This window comes from Protopterus annectens, chromosome 5.part0 (genome assembly GCF_019279795.1).
Source record: "Protopterus annectens isolate FY-2018-M chromosome 5.part0, PAN1.0, whole genome shotgun sequence".
Lineage (NCBI taxonomy): Eukaryota > Metazoa > Chordata > Ceratodontiformes > Protopteridae > Protopterus > Protopterus annectens.
Window position 1 is genome coordinate 1,866,983,730 of NC_056735.1, and position 18,668 is coordinate 1,867,002,397.

General features: G+C 40.3%; 1 protein-coding gene across 1 annotated transcript in view; it reads left to right on the plus strand.

Moving 5' to 3' along the window:
- The window catches only part of NAA16 (N-alpha-acetyltransferase 16, NatA auxiliary subunit), a 2,694,704-nt gene that overhangs the window by 523,926 nt on the left and 2,152,110 nt on the right, over positions 1 to 18,668 (plus strand). Inside the window, exon 6 of the mRNA XM_044071699.1 lies at positions 5,519 to 5,672. Coding sequence (XP_043927634.1) covers positions 5,519 to 5,672 — 154 coding nt within the window. The remainder of the gene's footprint in view (positions 1 to 5,518; positions 5,673 to 18,668) is intronic.

Sequence of the window (18,668 nt, forward strand, 5' to 3'; positions counted from 1 at the left end):
CCTTTAAATCCACATCCCGCCCCCAACCCCCATAGTGGAAACCACAGTAAAAAGTTTCTCCAAAGCCAACTTCATGCTTCTTAAGACAGAAGTGGTGAACTTCATGACACCCTTGCAGATGGACAGTACAGTAACAACTGCTGAATCCTACACAAATGCACTGTAATAAGGATCGTGCTATCCCAAACTGAACCAAGACGCTATCCTCCAAAAAAGGAAGCCAATCTGGTTGTCCCCTGCTATAAAGAAACTGTACAACAGAAGGAAGAAACTGTTGCAAAAGAGAGTAAAATCCCATGAGTGGAGGAACTCCCTGGTCAGCCTCTGTAAGAAGCTGTGATCCCTTATAAGATCCTCCAAAGCTAGCTACGAAAACAAAATCGCCACTAAATCCAAGGACAACCACAAAGCATTCTATAGCTATGTCAGGAACCTAGATGACAACACCCAGATCTGCTCTGAGTTACAGCACAAAGGCACGAAAATTACAGAACCAACTGATATTGCCAACATCCTGGCAGATAGGTTCAGTGCTATAACTTTACCCCCCTCTCACCCCTAAAGGGCCCATATCTATACAGGAAGAATACAGAGTCTCTGTAATCGCAACTACGCAGGTAAAAGCTGTACTCTATAAAGCCAAAAACACAGCATCCATGGGACTGGACAACATCCCAGGCTGCTTTTTACACGAATTTCAGAACGAACTGGCTCCCCACTTAAGCGCCATGTTCAGTAATAGCCTCGCATCAGGCTTTGTGCACATTTAATGGTGCATAGCAATAGTTGTCCCACTCCACAAAGGGGGGAGCCACCACTGATCCCGGAAACTATCGACCTATTAGCCTGACTAGCCTGGTCTGCAAGGCCATGGCACGTATCATCATGGAACTCATAAACAAAGACATTGGTAACCTCCAAGCTCTGGATCCCACCAAGTTCAGGTTTGTGAAAGGCAGATCATGCCTTCTGAACCTGATTGACTTCTTTGAGGCAGTCACAAAAGCCGTGGATGAGGGTAAGGTGGTTCACACAGCCTATCTTGACCTTGCCAAGGCTTTCAACACCATCCCCCATTCTGGAATTATAGCTAAACTTACTAAATTAGGTATAAATCCCTACATCACAAGATGGGTTGCCAACTGGCTCACTGACAGAACCTAGACTGTAAAAGTTGCAGATTCCAAATCTGACCTCAAAGCAGTGACAAGTGGAGTACCACAGTGTTCCATCCTGGGACCTCTCCTGTTAGTTATCTACATCTCTGAAGTACAGGTTAACACAGAAGGCCTCTGACTAATGAAGTTCACAGATGACTGCAAACTAGGAGCCATAGTCAAGTCCCCAAATGATGTGGACATCCTACAGAAGGGCCTCACCGAGACAGATGCCTGGTGTCAGAGGCATGGCCTCAAGCTCAATGCCAAAAAGTGCAGTGTCATCCCCTTTGGTAAAAACTCTGTACCCATGAACTACCACATAGGCAGCAATCTACTTAACACCGAATGCGTGCTAAGAGACCTTGGGACCCAGGTGGGGATAGTAGTATCTCCTTTGATAGTCACATTGCCACCGTAGTCAGGAAATCCTTCTGCCTGGCACACCTCATCATAAGTGTTCTCTTCCAGGAGAAAAGAGGTCATTGTTACCCTCTACTTGTCACTCATTAGACCCATTGAAGAGTATATTGCCCCTTTTTTAATGTACCTCACTAGACATCTGCAGCAGCTGGAAGGGCCACAGAAGTTTCTCACAAAGAGGACTACTGGCCTCAAACAAATGCCCTACACTGACCGCCTCAAAAAACTCCAGCTTTACTCCGTAGCCTATCGCCTACTCCGAGGTGATCTCTGCCTAATATATAAAGCTATGTCAAACCCAGAGCTGTTGGACATTCTACACCTGAAGAAATCCCAATCCCTCCGAGCTACACACTCTGGGACCTAAACCTTATCACCACAATAAACAGGACACACTGGAGGGATAGATTCCTGTCCCAGAGACTTTCTATACTCTGGACTAAGCTACCCTTCTATGTCAAGCAAAGTTCTTCATTAGCACTCTTCAAGAAAAATCTTGATGAGTGGATGGGAAATAGGAAATACACCCCGGGGATCACTTCTGTCTCTCTGCTGGACAGTGGCACAGGATAATAACTTTCTTTGGTGGCGTAAGCTATGGAACCTTGCTGGCTAGGCTTACGTAGGCCCTTGGGTCGATAGCCTAGTACCTACCTATAAACCTATAAGAAGACTGATAGGGTGGTATATGTTGTGATGCAACAAAAACTGAATGCCAGATTATTCCTGGGTTTCCTCTGAGGATGCCAGAATTGCTAAATCTTTTTACTTGTTCTGAATTCTTATCATTGTAATTACTTTTTCCTCTGCATATGCTCCTTGCTTAAGTATGAATACTTAATACATTTTATAATTCACCATATTACTGTATTTTATTAATTTAGGTTTTTGAGAGAGCATGTGCAACTTGCCATGTCCGCTGAATTTTGTGCTAATTTTGTATACTCCATATAGTGTATTACTGGTTTCTTACTGAATATAATGTATGGAGGTAATTGTGGGACATGCTGAACATCATGCTGGTGGTACTGTTAAGAACATGCTATGTGCGTCCACTGTTGCATCATGCTGACATTCCATCAGCAACTTCTGTTTTGCATAAGTAAGTCAGTGAATAACTTTGGAAAAGATTTGAGATGGAAACCTATAATGTCATACTGCTAAGGTCCCCTATTCTTATTTGACTTCATTATTGCAGTCATCTGTCAACATACTTCATGTTTTCATACACTGTCAACTGCTTTTAATGTTCAAGAACTTAATATACTTAGTCTGAGGAAATGGTCATATAACTAGTTATCTCATGTCATGGACAAGTAAGGATGAACCTTAAATATATTTTTTCATATAGTTTGCTCAGGTAATGCTGTACTGATATGAACAATTCCACTTAATATTTTGTGGTACCATTATTTTGTTTTTGCATCATTCTTCACTCACTAAAGCCAATAGTTAGCTTAAACAATTCTTATCTCCTGCTGTATTTTTTTCAGGTTCATATAGCTCTTCAAGACCCCCAACTAGATGCAATAAACTTATCAAGAACTAATAATTTTTGGACTGAACTGGATACTTTCCTCTGACCCTGGTAAAATTGCTGTGTGGTATTCTGCGTGATATGCTGTGGGCAAACCACCCTACATTTACTACCAGACAAATAAAACGAACATAAAAAAATTACATGTTCATCTTGGAGAACCTATCCACATTAAACAGACACTTTATTTCCAACATAAAACTGTGCATATGGAACTAGCTAAAAATTCTTCCATTAGATGAAGCTACCTCAACATTTAACATGATCTGTCTTAACATTCCAAATGAACAAGCTCCTCTGAGAAGTAGTAGTTATAACAAACACTAAAAGCAAATAAGTTCGTAAGGGAAAGGAGCAAAGCAAGGAAAACACTGTGCCAAGTATAAAACACAGCAAAGCTGCCAGCATCACAGGAAATTGCAAAACCTCATGAAATCTTATCTAAACTCATATATGAAGTAGTTTTAAGACAGCCTTCAGGAAACTCACCAAAATAATTCTGGGCAAGTATAAAGAATCTCATAAACCTTAGGCAGACCAAACTAGCATAACCCATTCACTGAAATAGTCACAAACATTGCATAGAAGTATTAGGATTCATTGCATACAAGCTGTAACATCTCCAATAGAAAACGGTACTGGCAGCCCTGAGAATCTTCCCTTTTTGACAATTTGTTTATTTATTTTACATTTGTTGACCAGGATAGTCCAGCTGGGTATATGGCCATTTTCAGCAAAGGCCTGGGGAGAAAAGCTGCTGATAACACAGGTAGAACATAACAAATATGACTTCATAAGACATCTTCTCCCTTAAACCTCTTCCATCTTCCACAGTCATAAATTAGCTTCTCAAATAAAATCTACTACTCTAGCAGTAGACAACCTCTCAACAGATTGCATCATCTTGCTTCTGGTATTCTATCCTATTCTGTATCCATCTTAAATATAACTTTCCAGGAAAATATGTAAACAGTGTTGTACTTATGCAAAGTTAGAACCTTCAATTATACATCCAGTTATAGGCCTATTGCTTTTCTACCACATTTATCCAAAATCCATAGTCTTTGCATCATTCAGTAACCCCCACCCTCACCCCAGAACAATGCTGTTCCTCTTGAAAGAGAAATGGTTACCCATCCAACAAAACTTGGATTTACTTCTGGTCTCTTTACTATGTCAACTGATCAAGCTAAATTCCTTTTCAATTCCTTCAGGTGGGCTCTCCATCAGATGTAGGCACTATGTGATGAGCTCCATTCTATCAAGAGCTCCATCTCTGCGTAAACTGAACAACAAACTCTGGTGTAGTGATCATTGTTTTTTAAATTTTGCCCCCAAACTCTGGGAATCGCTTCTTTCCACAGTGAAAAACCTTGCTTTATACTTAGAATTCAGATCATCACTAAAAGATTATTCATTTCAGCTCTTTGAGCAGATATTTTCGGCATCACACAACCTTAACTATAGACCCTGAATTAATCTCCTTTTCAGACTACCTGTTCTGTTAACATTTAATGAACTGCAAACAGTTATGTCACTCTCATCCAGCCTTCCACTCTGGCCCATCCTTCACTGGATTTTTGTTTCATTTCTTTAAATATGCAGTATTCACCATTAAGACAGTCCTCCCTTCCTTTTATGCCTTGGCACATTTTTTTTTAATTTAATGTAGACCCCCCCCCCACACACACACACACACACACACACACACACACACACACACACACACACACACACACACACACACCATTAATCAACAAGCAAAATAACTCCTTCTGTAAGTACATTTGTGATTTTACATATGCATCTTGAACTACCACATAACATTTCTAGCTCAGCAACATTTATTACTGTTGCCATACCTTTATTTAACAGTGTTTACATTTGCAAAACTTTATCAAACACTTTAATGTAACAAATTGAAATTAATCAAAGCAAAATATAATTCCAACAGTAACCAGGTACCTCTGCAAAAACACAAAACAAATCCAAAGAATAAAAGCAGGCAGAGGCAAGGCTCCATTTTCTTCAGCTGATTTATTGCAAGACACACAAGCGCTTTCACCACAAGGCTTCTTCAGGTGTATAAAAAAATTGAAATTAATGTTATATTCAGCTCTTTTTATGAGTGTTGACTCCTGGGCTTTATTTGAAAATGTTCCACTGGGATCCGTTTTATATTTTGGTCATGCATTCAGTAAAAGCAAATGAAAAATTGCCACGGATTGCTGTCTTCAGTGGTCGCTATCCTTAGTGTGACTTTCATATTGAAAACCTATTGAATGAAGCTAATAATAAGTTAATACAGATCTTATTTTTTGTTTGCTTGATTACTTGAGAGTATTGTCCTTATTCACTTTATGTAGTGTTGCTTCTCACAGATTTCTTTTTCCTTTTTTAGGTCCCTCCTAATAAACTTGACTATGAGTATAGTGAGCTGCTACTGTACCAGAATCAAGTAATGAGAGAAGCAGATCTCTTTCAAGAGTCGTTAGAACACATAGAGACATATGAAAAGCAAATATGTGATAAGCTAGTAGTAGTAGAAATTAAAGGCAAGTACAACTTTTTGTATATTGTACGTTAGACCACATTTTAATGTTAAAAAGTCTATGCATCTCTGGAGACTAGGGAGTTGGCAGTGTTTCTCCAAAAACTCAGAATGGCTATAATTTTTCTTATGAAAAATATCTGTACTTGTCCTCTACTTTTACATTTGCCAGTGACCATTTTGTTATGTGAATTTTTCTGGATCTTCACCAGCTTTTATTTTAAATTTATGGGTGATTAATGTGCTATTGTCTAAAATTGTTGACATAGCAGACCATCTTTGTGGGATATCCATTGTATTGACTACAATATTTTTGTGATTTTACTTGACTGAACTTGTTCTTTTGTACACAATGTATGCAGTTTGCCAGAATTAACATCAGTATTACTTTGTGTTATCAAAGCTGCAGCATAGGCCTGATGCATGTATGTTGCATGTATTTTTGAGACAGGGTATGTGTTTGTTTTTATTCTTGTTTTATTTATTTTGAACAGGCATATTGAGTAGACTACAAGGCCTTTTGTGTGCCACAGCTGAGCTGTTGTGTTAGGAGGGATTAATAAACGAGTCAGAAGATACTCTATATTTAGACTAAATTTTCTAGAAATTCTAGGCTTGTGTATGAGTCAGATCACTCTGCTTCATTAACCTTAAAAATATATACCTAAATATGATGTATTTCTGTAATTAAATCTGCAATACATGTATATTTCTGAGGAGGTGTCATGCATTATATTAATTTGATCACACCATATTTGACCATACCACTGTGCTTTGCATGTTATGGAATGCTGGTGTCAGATATTAACTTTTTTTTGCATATTTAAAACACTTTATTAGTAATGAAGCTTTTCAATTTTAAAACATTTTTCTCATCTCTTGACAGTCCATGCACATATGTAGTTTCTTCAGTAATTTACCAGCCATATCTGAAGATTTTAACAGGAGACCATACCGGACATCTCTTCTTCCCTTAGCGACCACTCTTGCTTTCATAGTTCACTTGGAAACAACCTCACAAGTTGCTCTGCAGCTCTCTCAATTCTCACCGTATGTCTTTTGGCAGCAGGACTGATTGTTTTTCTTTGTAAAACTTAAGTTTCAGCTTTAGCTTGGTGGTTGTCTTATACAGATGTTCGCAGTTTCATCTATGCAGCTTACCATAGTCTTCAGAAAGTACATCTGATCTTGGTTTGGCTACATTGCTGACAACTTTAAATGTCCTTCCATTTCACTGCTGCGGTATTCATTATAATAGGGATCCCCAGCCCGTAGTCCCGCCAGTATGCCAAAGACTTTAAGTTGCTTTAAGGTACACCATACATCTCAAGTATGCTTCTTGTGTAGTGTAGGGCATAAAGGTGACATCCAGACGTACCATCCTCAGAACTTTTCCACCAGTCCGAATGCCATCTCTTGATCGTCTGTCTGAATGCCCATTCCGTTGCTGGTTCACCAAGCCATTTCAGATAAGTGCCCCATTGGGTTTTTTGATCTTCTCTTTTTCTTTTGTATTGTTGCTTTTGAGGATTTGTGTCAGCTGAGAAGGGTAAATGCCAGTGTAGGAGACAGATTTCCCCATAACGACAGTCATGAGCAGTGCTCATTTTGTCTCAGCACTTCCCACGACTTTATACCCGGTTCAGTTTGCCAGGCCTTTGTTCCTAACACTCTCTCCTTGGTCTGCTTTCTTCCTTGGCCTTATATTTGGAGAACCAGTGTCCTAAGCTTTTAGCTGAAGACACGATGGAAAGAACGTCCTACTTCGAGGGGACAGCCTTCTGTGAAGAAGAAGGCCAAGAAGTGTAGGTCTGATTCTTCTGTGCAGCCTTTGCCAGATGTCTCTCCTGAGGCAAATGAAAGCCCAGAGGATCACCCAGCTCTGCTGTTGGGTTCTTCAGCCGTGACTGCTTGAGGTCGGCATGGATACCAACTTATGCACATCCTTGGAGAACTTGCAAACCTCTGTTTCTAATGTTCAGGGAGAACAAGCAGATTATTTCTGAGAGGTCTAGGGATGTTCCTCAGATTTTGATCAAGGAGGAAGTTCCATCTGCTGTTATTGAATGCCATCTAGGATTGCAGCCTTCTAAGTTTTATTAGGCGGATGTTCCCTTGAAGAAAAAGCAAAAGAGTAAGCATATTTCTCCAACTTCTAAGGACCTGGAGAGTGAATGGCAGAATTTCAATCAGGGGTTGTTTAATGGTTTGATGGGTTTGAAACCTCCTCATGGAGTCTCTATTCCAGCTCCCTCTTCTCCACTTCCCATAAAAAACCCAGGTAACAGGATTCCTCTGAGGAAGAGGAGGTGGGTTCAGATGAGGAATTCCTTGCATATTCATCTCAGATTCCCTCTCCTTTAGACTGTATGTCTGAGGAAGAGGAATCTACTAGTCCTGACACACCTTTCAAAGAATTTATTTTCCAGAACAATCTCCAGAATGAGAGAGTTTTTTTTTTTAAATGGGGATTGTGCCCAGGTTTCTGAGATACAAAAGAGGTATTATGAGCTCCTGCAAATGGACTCTCTTAGACTTTCTGCTGTTCCTCCTGTTTTGGATGCTGTTTGGATGCTTTTTCTACTTGATCTAAGGCTCATGATTCTCATCCCCCAAGAAACTTGATAGGTTTTGTATGGTGCTTGAAGACTTTGAATTTCTATATAGGTATCCTTTTGCTGACCCTTCTGTGGTCTCTGTGGCATCTGACAGGAATTCTCAGTTGTTGCCTTCTATGAAGTTACTTCCTTCTGATAAAGACAGCAGAACTGTGGAAAGGCTAGGTAAGAAGGTTAATACCTCTTCTACCTCAGCTTTTAGGACAGTCATTTGTCAGACCCATATGTCCAGATACATTCTGTCTCTTCTTTCCCAGGCATGTCCGATAATTTCTCATCTCCCAAACACTGAAGAGAAGACTTGTCCTCTTTCTCTTTTAGGGACTTTGTCCCAGGTGGTTTGCCATTCCATTAAGTGTAGTTATGACGCAGCCAATGCTTTTCCTAGGGCTGTTGCCTTTGGTTCTGTGATGAGGCGATATTCCTGGCTTTGGCTTCAACCTTTGCTTGATGATATTAAGGCTAAATTGATGGATGCTCCTCTGGACAAGAAACACTTGTTTGGTGAAGCTGCTTGCTGATTTAAGTCTCTTTAAGGTAAGGGCAAGGCCATGTTTTTGTTTTTCCTGTGCTTAAATTCAGGGAGATTACCCCAGTAAGCCACCCTTTGTTCATAGGCATTCTAGGCCTCCTCCAAGGGTAAGAAGGGTGGGAAAAGTGGGCTCTTCCTGCTAAAGCTATGTAAACTACTTTGCCAGAACAATTTCCCTTTCCTGACAAACCAGTTGATGTCTGACTATCCTGTTCTTCTCAGCCACATTCCTCTCTCTCTCTTCATCTTTCCCTTTCTCTTCCTGTTTGGTTAAAGATTAATTAGGACTTGTGGGTTCTGTTCATTATCTTCCCTAGGGTATTTCATTGTCTGGAAATCTCTCCCCCCTTTTATGGGTATTCTTTAGCCCCCTTTGGAACAGTTGCCTTTCTTTCCAGGGGTGCTTCAGGATATCTTGACTTGGGGAGTGGGGGAACTATTCAAGAAGTTCCAGTTTCCCAAAGAGGAAGGGGGTTTTATTCCAGAATGTTTTTCGTGCCCAGGAAAGAAGGCACTTGGACACCTATTCTAGACCTCTCTCATCTAAACACTTTTCTGAAGGTCCTGTCTTTTTGTTTGTTGTCCCTTCAGGCTTTTTCCCTGCTCTTCCTCAGGCTTATCTGGTGTTCCCAGAACTCAAGGATGCTTATCTTCATATCCCGATTCATCCTCTTTTCAGGAAGTTTTTACATTTCTCTGTAGCTCCCTGGCATTTTCAGTTCTCTGCTTTTCCCTGTGGCCTTTCTACTGCCCCAAAAGGTATTCACCAAATGCCTTGCTCCTATGATTGCTTTTTTTCAGGCTAAGGGGGATCCATGTCTTTCCCCTAATTGACTGACCTCCTATCTCAGGCATCCTGCCCAGAGACTTTGTTGCAAATTCTTCATTTGCTGTCTCCCTCCTGCAGACCATGGGGTTTACTATAAATTTCAAAAAGTCCTTTCTGACTCCATTTCAGGATCATGTCTTTCTGGTATGCAGGATCCAGACTTGTTCCTATGCTGGCATCTCTGCCTCCTCCCAATGCCGTAACTCTCATTTCCTTTTTTTCAGTCCCTTTTCTCTCTGACCTCCTTAACAACAAGGGACTTTCTGAGATCTCTGGGGCTGATGTCTTCCACCATTCCAATGCTCCCTTTTGCCAAACTCCACATGAGAAAACTTCAGCTTCTAAAGTCAGTTTGGCTTTTCATTCACACCCCCTTGAGATTTAGTCCCTCCTCTTCCATGTCTGAAGCAGGAACTTCAGTGGTGGATTCAGCGACTCTCGACCCAGGGTTCCCTTTTCATCCACCTCTTCTCTATGAGGAGCTGTTCACAGATGCTTCAGACATGGGATTGGGAGCAGCTTTCAGCTCCCTACAAGCACAGCAAATCTGGTCACCTCCTCAACAGAAAGACCACATTGGCGTCAAGGAGATTGGCTCTTCTCTGCAGGACTTCTCATGTTGTTTGCAGATAATATCACAGTGATGTGGTGTGTCAACAAACCGGGGGACAACGTCTTCTCTTCTTTGTCGGTTGGCACTTCTAGTGTGGGAACAGGCTATCCAGTATCTTCAGGCAGTCTACATTCCTTCAGGTCAAAACACTGTGACAAACTCTCTGAGCAGGTCCAGAACTCAATACCATGAATGTATGTATGTTTCACAGGGATGTGTTTCTGGACATTATCCACCAGTGACATACTCCTCAAATGAATCTTTTTGCCTCTCCTCTGAATAGACAGCTTCCTCTGTTTTGTGCCAGAGTTCCAGGTCCTCTAGTTTGGAAGGTGGATGCCCTCTCTTTTTATTTGAAGGGGTTGTTTCTTTATGCTTTCTCTCCCCTTCCCTTCCTTCCAAAAGCCCTGTGAAAAATACAACCGGATGCTCCCAAAATCTTCTTGGTGACTCTGTTTTGACCGAGACAGCATTGGTTCCCTCTTCTACATTTAGCCAAGAGCATTCATCACAACTTGCCTCTATGGGGTGGACCTTTTCACACAAGAGAAGGGCTATCTCATCCATCCCCAACTGTCCACTCTTTAACTGACATTGTGGGTGATAGGGTTTTGATTGCACATAGACTTCTTTTTTCTGAGGATGTGCTTAGGTTTTTGCAGGAGGCCAGGAAACCCACTACTAGGAAATCTTACTTATCCAAATGGAAGAGGTTTTCTGTTTGGTGTCTTTCTTATAACCTGGATCCACGTTTTGTGGATGTTCCTTTGGTTGTCTCATCTGTGTGAACTGCTTTGTGCTGAGTTGGGTTATTCTTCTGCTAAGGCCCACTTGTCGGCTATCTCTGCTTGTCTGCCTTATCACCTCTTCTACCTTCTAGATTTGAAGCCAAGCAGTTCCTTAAAGGTGTCCTACGTATTAGACCTCTCAGGAAGCCTCCTCCTCCTCTTAGTTGACTCAGGCTCCTTGTGAGCCTGCAGCTTCAGCTTCTTTGCAGCATTGCTCTTGGGAAACTGCTCTTCTGTTAGTCCTTACTTCTGCCAGGCAGGTTTCTGAGCTTCAAGCCCTTATGGCTTGTCCTCCTTTTTTGGTACATTTTAAGGGCAGGTGCCCCTTCATACTAATCCTTCTTTTATGCCCAAGATAGTGAATGAGTTGTCCCTTAATTGGTCTATTAATTTGCCCACTTTTTTCCCTTCTCCACAATCTGCCTGTGAGAAAGTGCTCTGCACGTTGGATGTGCCTAGACAACGCAGATTTTATTTAGATAAAACTTAGACTTTTTGTAAATCTAATCAGCCCTTTTCTTTTCATCCTAGATCATTAAGATTGGCTATGTCCAAGCAAACTATTTCTTCTTGGATTTCTGAAGCCATTTCCTTTTATTATTCCTTTCATGGTAAGAGTCTTCTTTCTTCTTTTGAGGCTCATTCTGCTAGAGCTGTGGCTTCTGGTGCTTTTTTTCAAAGGTTTGGGTACCAACTCTATTCTTGAGGCAACTACCTGGACTTCTGTGCATACATTTACCAAGCAGTACAAGTTAGATGAATTTTCCAGAGCTAGAGATGGTTTTGCTGGGGCCATCCTTCATGGATTCCTAGAGAGCTTTGCTGGTCCTTCTTCCCTCTTGTCTTCCTGAGCTCTGGCACTCTTCCTGTTGTAATGAATACTGCAGCAGTGAAGAGGAGGACATAGTACAGTTATGTGAGATCTTACTGTAATGGTAGATGTCCTTCTCTTCACTGTTGCAGTATTCACTCCCTCCTTCCTGCCACTGGTCCTTTTCTCTTCTGGAGATACCGATCACCTCTTTTCACCTTGGACTGGTGTTCCTGCTGGGGCTGTCAGTTCTGAGGATGGTACGTCCAGATGTCACCTTTATGTCCTATGCTACATGAGTAGAATGTCTGACATACAGTGTACCTGAAAGCAACTTAAGGGCATTGGTATACTGGCCAGATGTCGGGGCACCCTTGCAGAGGATTCCCTATTGTAATGAATACTGCCAACAGTGGAAGAGACTGGCATCTACAGTTACGGTAAGATCTTACACAGCTTACTTTTTTGCATTATCTCCAGATATTATATTTGAATTCCCACTTATGCATGTATCTTCTGCATTCTTTATTTGTATAGTGCAGATCATTGTTGGATACAAGAATATTAGGTGTTCCCTCTTTCAGGAGTATAGACTTCAATGCACAAGTGACACTTGTATTTTTTGCATGTCACTTTATTTTTGGGAGCTTGCAATAATCCACACACTTAAGATGCATGTTTCTTTGAACTGGAACAGATCAGTGCCCACTTGACTTTAGGAGGGTGATCTAGAACTGGATATCCTAGTATGTCTTCCTTAGTGTTAATTGCTGTAGTGTACTAGTTCTGTCTGAATTGTCATTCCTTGCCAAAACATAATATCTAATAAAGTCAAAGAAACAGCAACTCCAACTATCCGAACGTCAGGGGCAAATTTACTGTAACATCCACGATATAGCAAGTGAAAGTCCAAAAACGTCACTTCAAAATAGATGTTTAACGCAATTTTTAATAAAAAAGAAAAGCGTTTTCGCTAAAGGCAATAGCCAAAGCTTCTTCAGAACAAAGCAAACAATTTTAAAATACCGCCAAAAACAATTTATATGTAACGTATTACGTGCAACGTAAACCTCACTAATAAATGCTTAAAGCTACAGCTGCACAACTAACAAGTAATCCGAAGTAATAAATAGTAATACAAGTTACATTGTTAAACGAAAACGCTTTTCTTTTTTATTAAAAATTGCGTTAAACATCTATTTTGAAGTGACGTTTTTGGACTTTCACTTACTATATCGTGGATGTTACAGTAAATTTGCCCCTGACGTTCGGATAGTTGGAGTTGCTGTTTTTTTTTACTTTATTTGTTTAATCGTTTCTCTAGTTTGTATAAAACATAATATCTGGTGGTCTGTTTGCTTTTTAGTCTTGTCAGATGTGACTGTTGTATCTTTCCAAGCATGTTTTTTTCTCAGTGGACTAGGAAATATTATTTTATCAGCTGTAAATGTTGAGCTTTGGATACTTTTTATTCCTTGAATTTGATTTTTCTGATGAGTTTTGCTTAGACTAACTAACTTTTCATTTGAACACCTTTCATTAACTGCATTTCTAAATTGGTGTGAACTCACCTTTGAAATTATTTTACTTTGTCTTCTGTTAGTAACTGCAGTTTGTCTTCACACTTATGTTAACACACATGTTTTGTGTAGTTCTTTACTTGTCTATCATTTTCAGGCCATACTTTTTAGATTAAGTAATAATCACTGCAGTCTCAGAGATGTCTTGTCCAGAGACTTTTTACTACACGTTACACAGACTTTTATCCGTTTCCACCTGAATTTCTTTACCATGAATGTATTTGTGGACTTTTTCTTTTCATCTGTACACTGTCATTAACAGTTCTTTTATAGTTGTACGTATCACTGTTTACACCCTTAAATGCTATTAACCCACAGGCAACTGCTCTACTTTCTTGTAAGATCACAGCTGCTGCTATGTTGCTCTGATCTATGTCTTCGTGCAGTGGATCTGGCATATTCATATAATTTAGTATTGGAGCATCTGATAATATAGTCACAAGTAGTTTGAAACTCTCTTCCTGTTCATAGCTCCATTCCCAGGTCCCATGACTACATCTTGTTATAACAATTTTAAAGAATCATATTTATCTTGGACGTATTAGATACCAACTTTGCAAGGTACTGCATTTTTCCAGGAAATATCGAATGCCTATTCGTCTTCTGTCCTCACAAATGGACAAGATTATACACATTTTTTGGCATTTAGTTTTAGCCAGGGTTTTAACACCAGCTGTTTGTTTGTGACAGATTTGCTGGGGGATCCTGGTGTCCTCTGGGGGTTTATGGTCAACTTCAGACATTAGCTTAGACCTCTGAGAAGTCATTGCCAAAGAGCAGTGGCCCAAGGTCTTAACCCTGGGGTACACCACAAGTTGCAGGTCTTTTGCAGAAGGTGTAGCTGCCCACCCTAATTTTCTGGTATCTATTTGAGAGCCAATGTACTATACAACAAGTTACACAGAGATTGTCAGCTGGGAAAGTTTATCTTTGATACCAGACTGTGGGATGGTATTGAAATGTGAAATCCTTTGCAAGGTCTAGATATGTGGTGTGCAGTGTTTTGCTTCATTAACTTTTTTGAAGAAATCAACCAAGTTAAGTCACCAGGACCTTTCCTTGATGAATCCAAACTGGGTTGGGTCAAGATATTGTAGTTTGTATACATCCTTGTATACTAATTCCATAATAATCCTTTTGATAGCCTTATAGATGAGACTGGTCTATAATTACCCTGGTCTGTTGAAGTGCCACTATTATGCAAGAGAATGACGTTTGCTGACTTTCAAGGATGATGTTGGAACGGTACTCAACCCCATGTGCAGAAATGGTGAAAAAGGAGAGAAGACAAGTCATGTTTTAGGCAGACCAGTAGACAGCTTGGTATATTGTCTAGTCCTATAGACATAGTGTTCTTGGCCTTGAAAACTTATTTGGGGTGGGGGTGGGTGCATGTTCGGCATGTGATCTGAGAATATCGGAGGGGAGATTGGGTGATGTTTGAGGTTAATTTGTCCACTAGTAGACTGAATGGGTCCTCTGGGTCTAAATATGTGGTATCATTTCTTATTAGCTTTGCAGAATGCTGGATGCTGTTTCTGGCATTTGTAACATAGTTTAAAGAAGGCTTTGGTTATCATTTGCATGGTTGGCTATTTTTACCTTGTATATGACTTTGATTTGATCAGTATCTCAAGTTCCTTGTTTAGTTTAGCAAGATTGTTTATGCATCTTGAAAGTTAGGTTTGTTTTTGTGTTGCATTTTTTTTTCTTTATATGATAGAGCCTGTTTATAATTGGGTCCCACCACATGATTTTATTTTTTAATTTGCGTTTATTTATGAGGAGGACAGATACATCTATGCAGCTATTTAAATGTGCATAAACTCTTGCAGTGAAGGATTTTGTGTAAGCAGTGGGGTCAAGATGAATTTGGCTTTTGAATTTTACCAAGTCATCACTCAGTTGTAGATACTTAGCCTTCTCATAATCTTAGTACCAAAGTATGGGAGATGCTTCAGGCTGGAGTCTTATTTGTGATTGACTTCTGGTGCGATTTGACCAGGAAAGAAGTTACAGTGGGTGAGGAGCAAAGCTGCCTTTCATTGGTAAGCACTAAATCCAAGCTTTTATCGCCCCTGGTTGGGGTGCAGACTTGCTGATTAATAGAGTTTTGTATTGATGAAGTCCAGAAATCCCTGGGCATACATGTTTGAGTATGTATAAGTCTCCCAGTTTATTGTGGGGTTGTTGACGTCTCCTAGGAGAATGGTGTTTTGCTTAATGCATAAGGACTACTCCATACTAGTTATGTAGGAGGTGTGGGCCGAGGGGGTCTTGTAGGGAATTATGATGTAAGGGATTTTGTTAATGGTAAGTTTTATTTGACTTCAGATATGGATTGGAGTTAAAACAGTAGCTCTCCAAGGCTTCCAATAAATGGTGTTGGAGGGAATAAAAAAAGTCTTTAGGTGAAGAACAAAATGCTGAACATGGGACAGAATATACATGTCATCCAGGAAGGCTTTGAAAAAATAAAGCCAAATAGGAAAGAAGGAAAACTGAGAGCATGCCAACTGATGATACCAGCCATAATGACCATCGCTCCATGATGGAAACTGAGGACAAAGAGATTGCCATAAAAGATGTGTTTCTGGAGATAAAAAAAATGAATTCATCAGCATTAGGCAGTTAATGGGCATGGGCAATCCAGACCCTGATTAATGAAAATGTATTCCTGAAAGCTAAAGTCTTGGCTTTGGAAGCCAAAATAGAGTTATTAGAAACCACAGTAATTGATCAAAAAAGAGCATGGGGTGAAAAAAAATAAACTTTAGATTGTGGGGATGTTTGAAATTGTAGATGGAGGAGACTGTGTAAAGGTTTTGTTAGAAAGCTTTTGGCACTTTTGTCTGAAGTACCAGAGATTGAGATGGCCATTGAGAGAGCACAGAGGACTACCTGGATAAAGAGCAGGGTGATGCATGGCAGACCAAGACAGGTCATTGTTTTTCTACTCTCGTTTTTAAGGAATGTTATTTAGCACCAATGGAGACTAGGAGAATGACTTTAATAGTAGAGCACATGGATATATGTGGACCAAGATTACACTGCAATCACACAGAAGAAAAGGAGAGCCTTTATCCTCACACAAAAACTGGCAAAAGTAAAGGGCATTACATTTAAAATGCCTTGTCTTGCTGTGATTAGGCTAATGTGGAGAAATGGCACCAAAACCTGCATTAATCCTAAGAGGCAAGAGCGGAGTTAGAAAAACAGTTTACAAGGGACACCAGCTAAGGTGAATGAACAGCATGCATTGGATGCACAGCAGGAAGAACAGAGAGTACCAAGGGGGGACAGCGGGCTCTGCAAAGCGAGTATTCCCAGTATTTCAGCGTTATATGGTACTGAGAGAGCATGTAGCAACAATGGTTGCACTTCATGAGCAAAACGCAGCTGTGATAGAGCGTAGTTGAACACAAGGAAGATTAAACATATGACTAGGAATGGCATTTAGGTCTAGATCCAATTTAAAAAGTTATGGAGAAATCTGACCTTGTTGAATTTAGATATTCAACTAATATGGAGGTGTGTTATGTATCTTTGTTGTATGAAGTCATCCAGAGCATGTATTGAAATAAACCAGAGACAAAGCAGTCAGGGGAAGCAGGTATATCTTTACAAGGCCTGCTAAAAAAATTATGAGGGAGGAGCATGGGAGGTGGTATAGTCTGAGTGAAGGTAGGATACTAAGATGAAGGTTGAGCAGGTACAAGTGAGATGTGGGTAGGTGCAAAAGCTCACATTGTAAAGTTGTTAATGAAGGGAATGGTGGGGAATGTATGTACAAACTATATTGTCAAAAATCCAGTGGTAATTGGCTATACTTAAGACAGATGGAATGGGAAACTCCAGTCAGCATCAGATGTAGTGGGTGGGGAGAGATAATTAGCAATGTTCAAACTCCATATAATCAGATAATATTGAAGGGAGTAATGTGGCAGTGTGGGAACAGAGTGTAAATCATAATGATCTCTGCATAAGAAACTAATCGGTTCATAGGTAAGTAGCAGGCTAACTGAACTTGTGGACCAATTTAAGCCTAGCTGGTTTCCCTTTTGGTGCTTGAATTAACCTATCCCATTTGGTTAAATATTAGCCATACCCATCCCATGGCCAATATTTATATATTTCCCCTAATGAGTATAACTGGAGAACATGTATATAATTTGAGGGGGACCCCTGCATGGGATAAAGCATTCAGGGGCTGCCTCTGTGCGTTGGTAGTACAGAAAGCAGTCCTGGGGTAAATTTTTTGTTTCCCATCCATAGATCCAAGTTCCGCTTGAGTATAGACTGGCATAAGGTTTGTTTTATGTGGATGGGGAGTCTGTTCCAGAGCAGTGGTGCCCTTTGTGAGATATACCTGTCCCTCCCTAGACCAAGTATTTCTGATGCCATTTGACTTTCTGATGTGCAGTAAATTCATCAGTACTGGGTCAGAATGTGCCTTGTATGCCAGACTCAGGTCACATCTTAGCAGTCTGTAGTATACAGAGTATAGTGACATGGCTTTGATTTGGTCAATGTAGGACACATTTAGGCATTGTATCCTTTTAGTAAGGTATATCTGTGGGCATTCCAGTTGTGCATGTGTCTGGACATTACCATGCTAAAGGGGGCATATGTAATGATTGGCCTAAAGACGGCTGAGTAAAGCGGGACAATGACATCCTTCGATCTAGTCACAATCCCTTTGTTTATAACCTGTGCAATATAGATGGACTTTCTTACAATGATGGACACATGTTGGTCAAAAGAATACTGTCCACAAAAGTTTCCAAATTCCTAACAACTGGGTCAACTCTTAGGGGCATGTTGCTAATGTGGTAGTTGTGGGGATAGATGACTTCCCAAAGGATACAGTAATGCATTTTTGGCAATTAGTTTCATTCCATGATTTTGGCACCAGTTATTTATTTGAGACAAAGCTATCTGCAGGATGGCTCTGTCATTTGGGGATTCAGCAACTTCTCCTAGCTTTCAGCCATTTGCAAACTTAGTCAGCCAGCGCCCTTTGGTATTGGCTTTTACTTCAGAAAGGTAGATGCCAAATGGTAGCACAAAAATGGAGACCAGCATTAGAAGTAAAAATAAAAACAAGCAAATGCTCTGTGCAGGAGACTAATGGACAAGAAAAAAGTCAAGAAAACAAAGCCTATAAGGTTAAAAAGTACAGTTTAATCCAGCTTGAGTGCTTTCATCCCTATCACAGGGACTTCATCA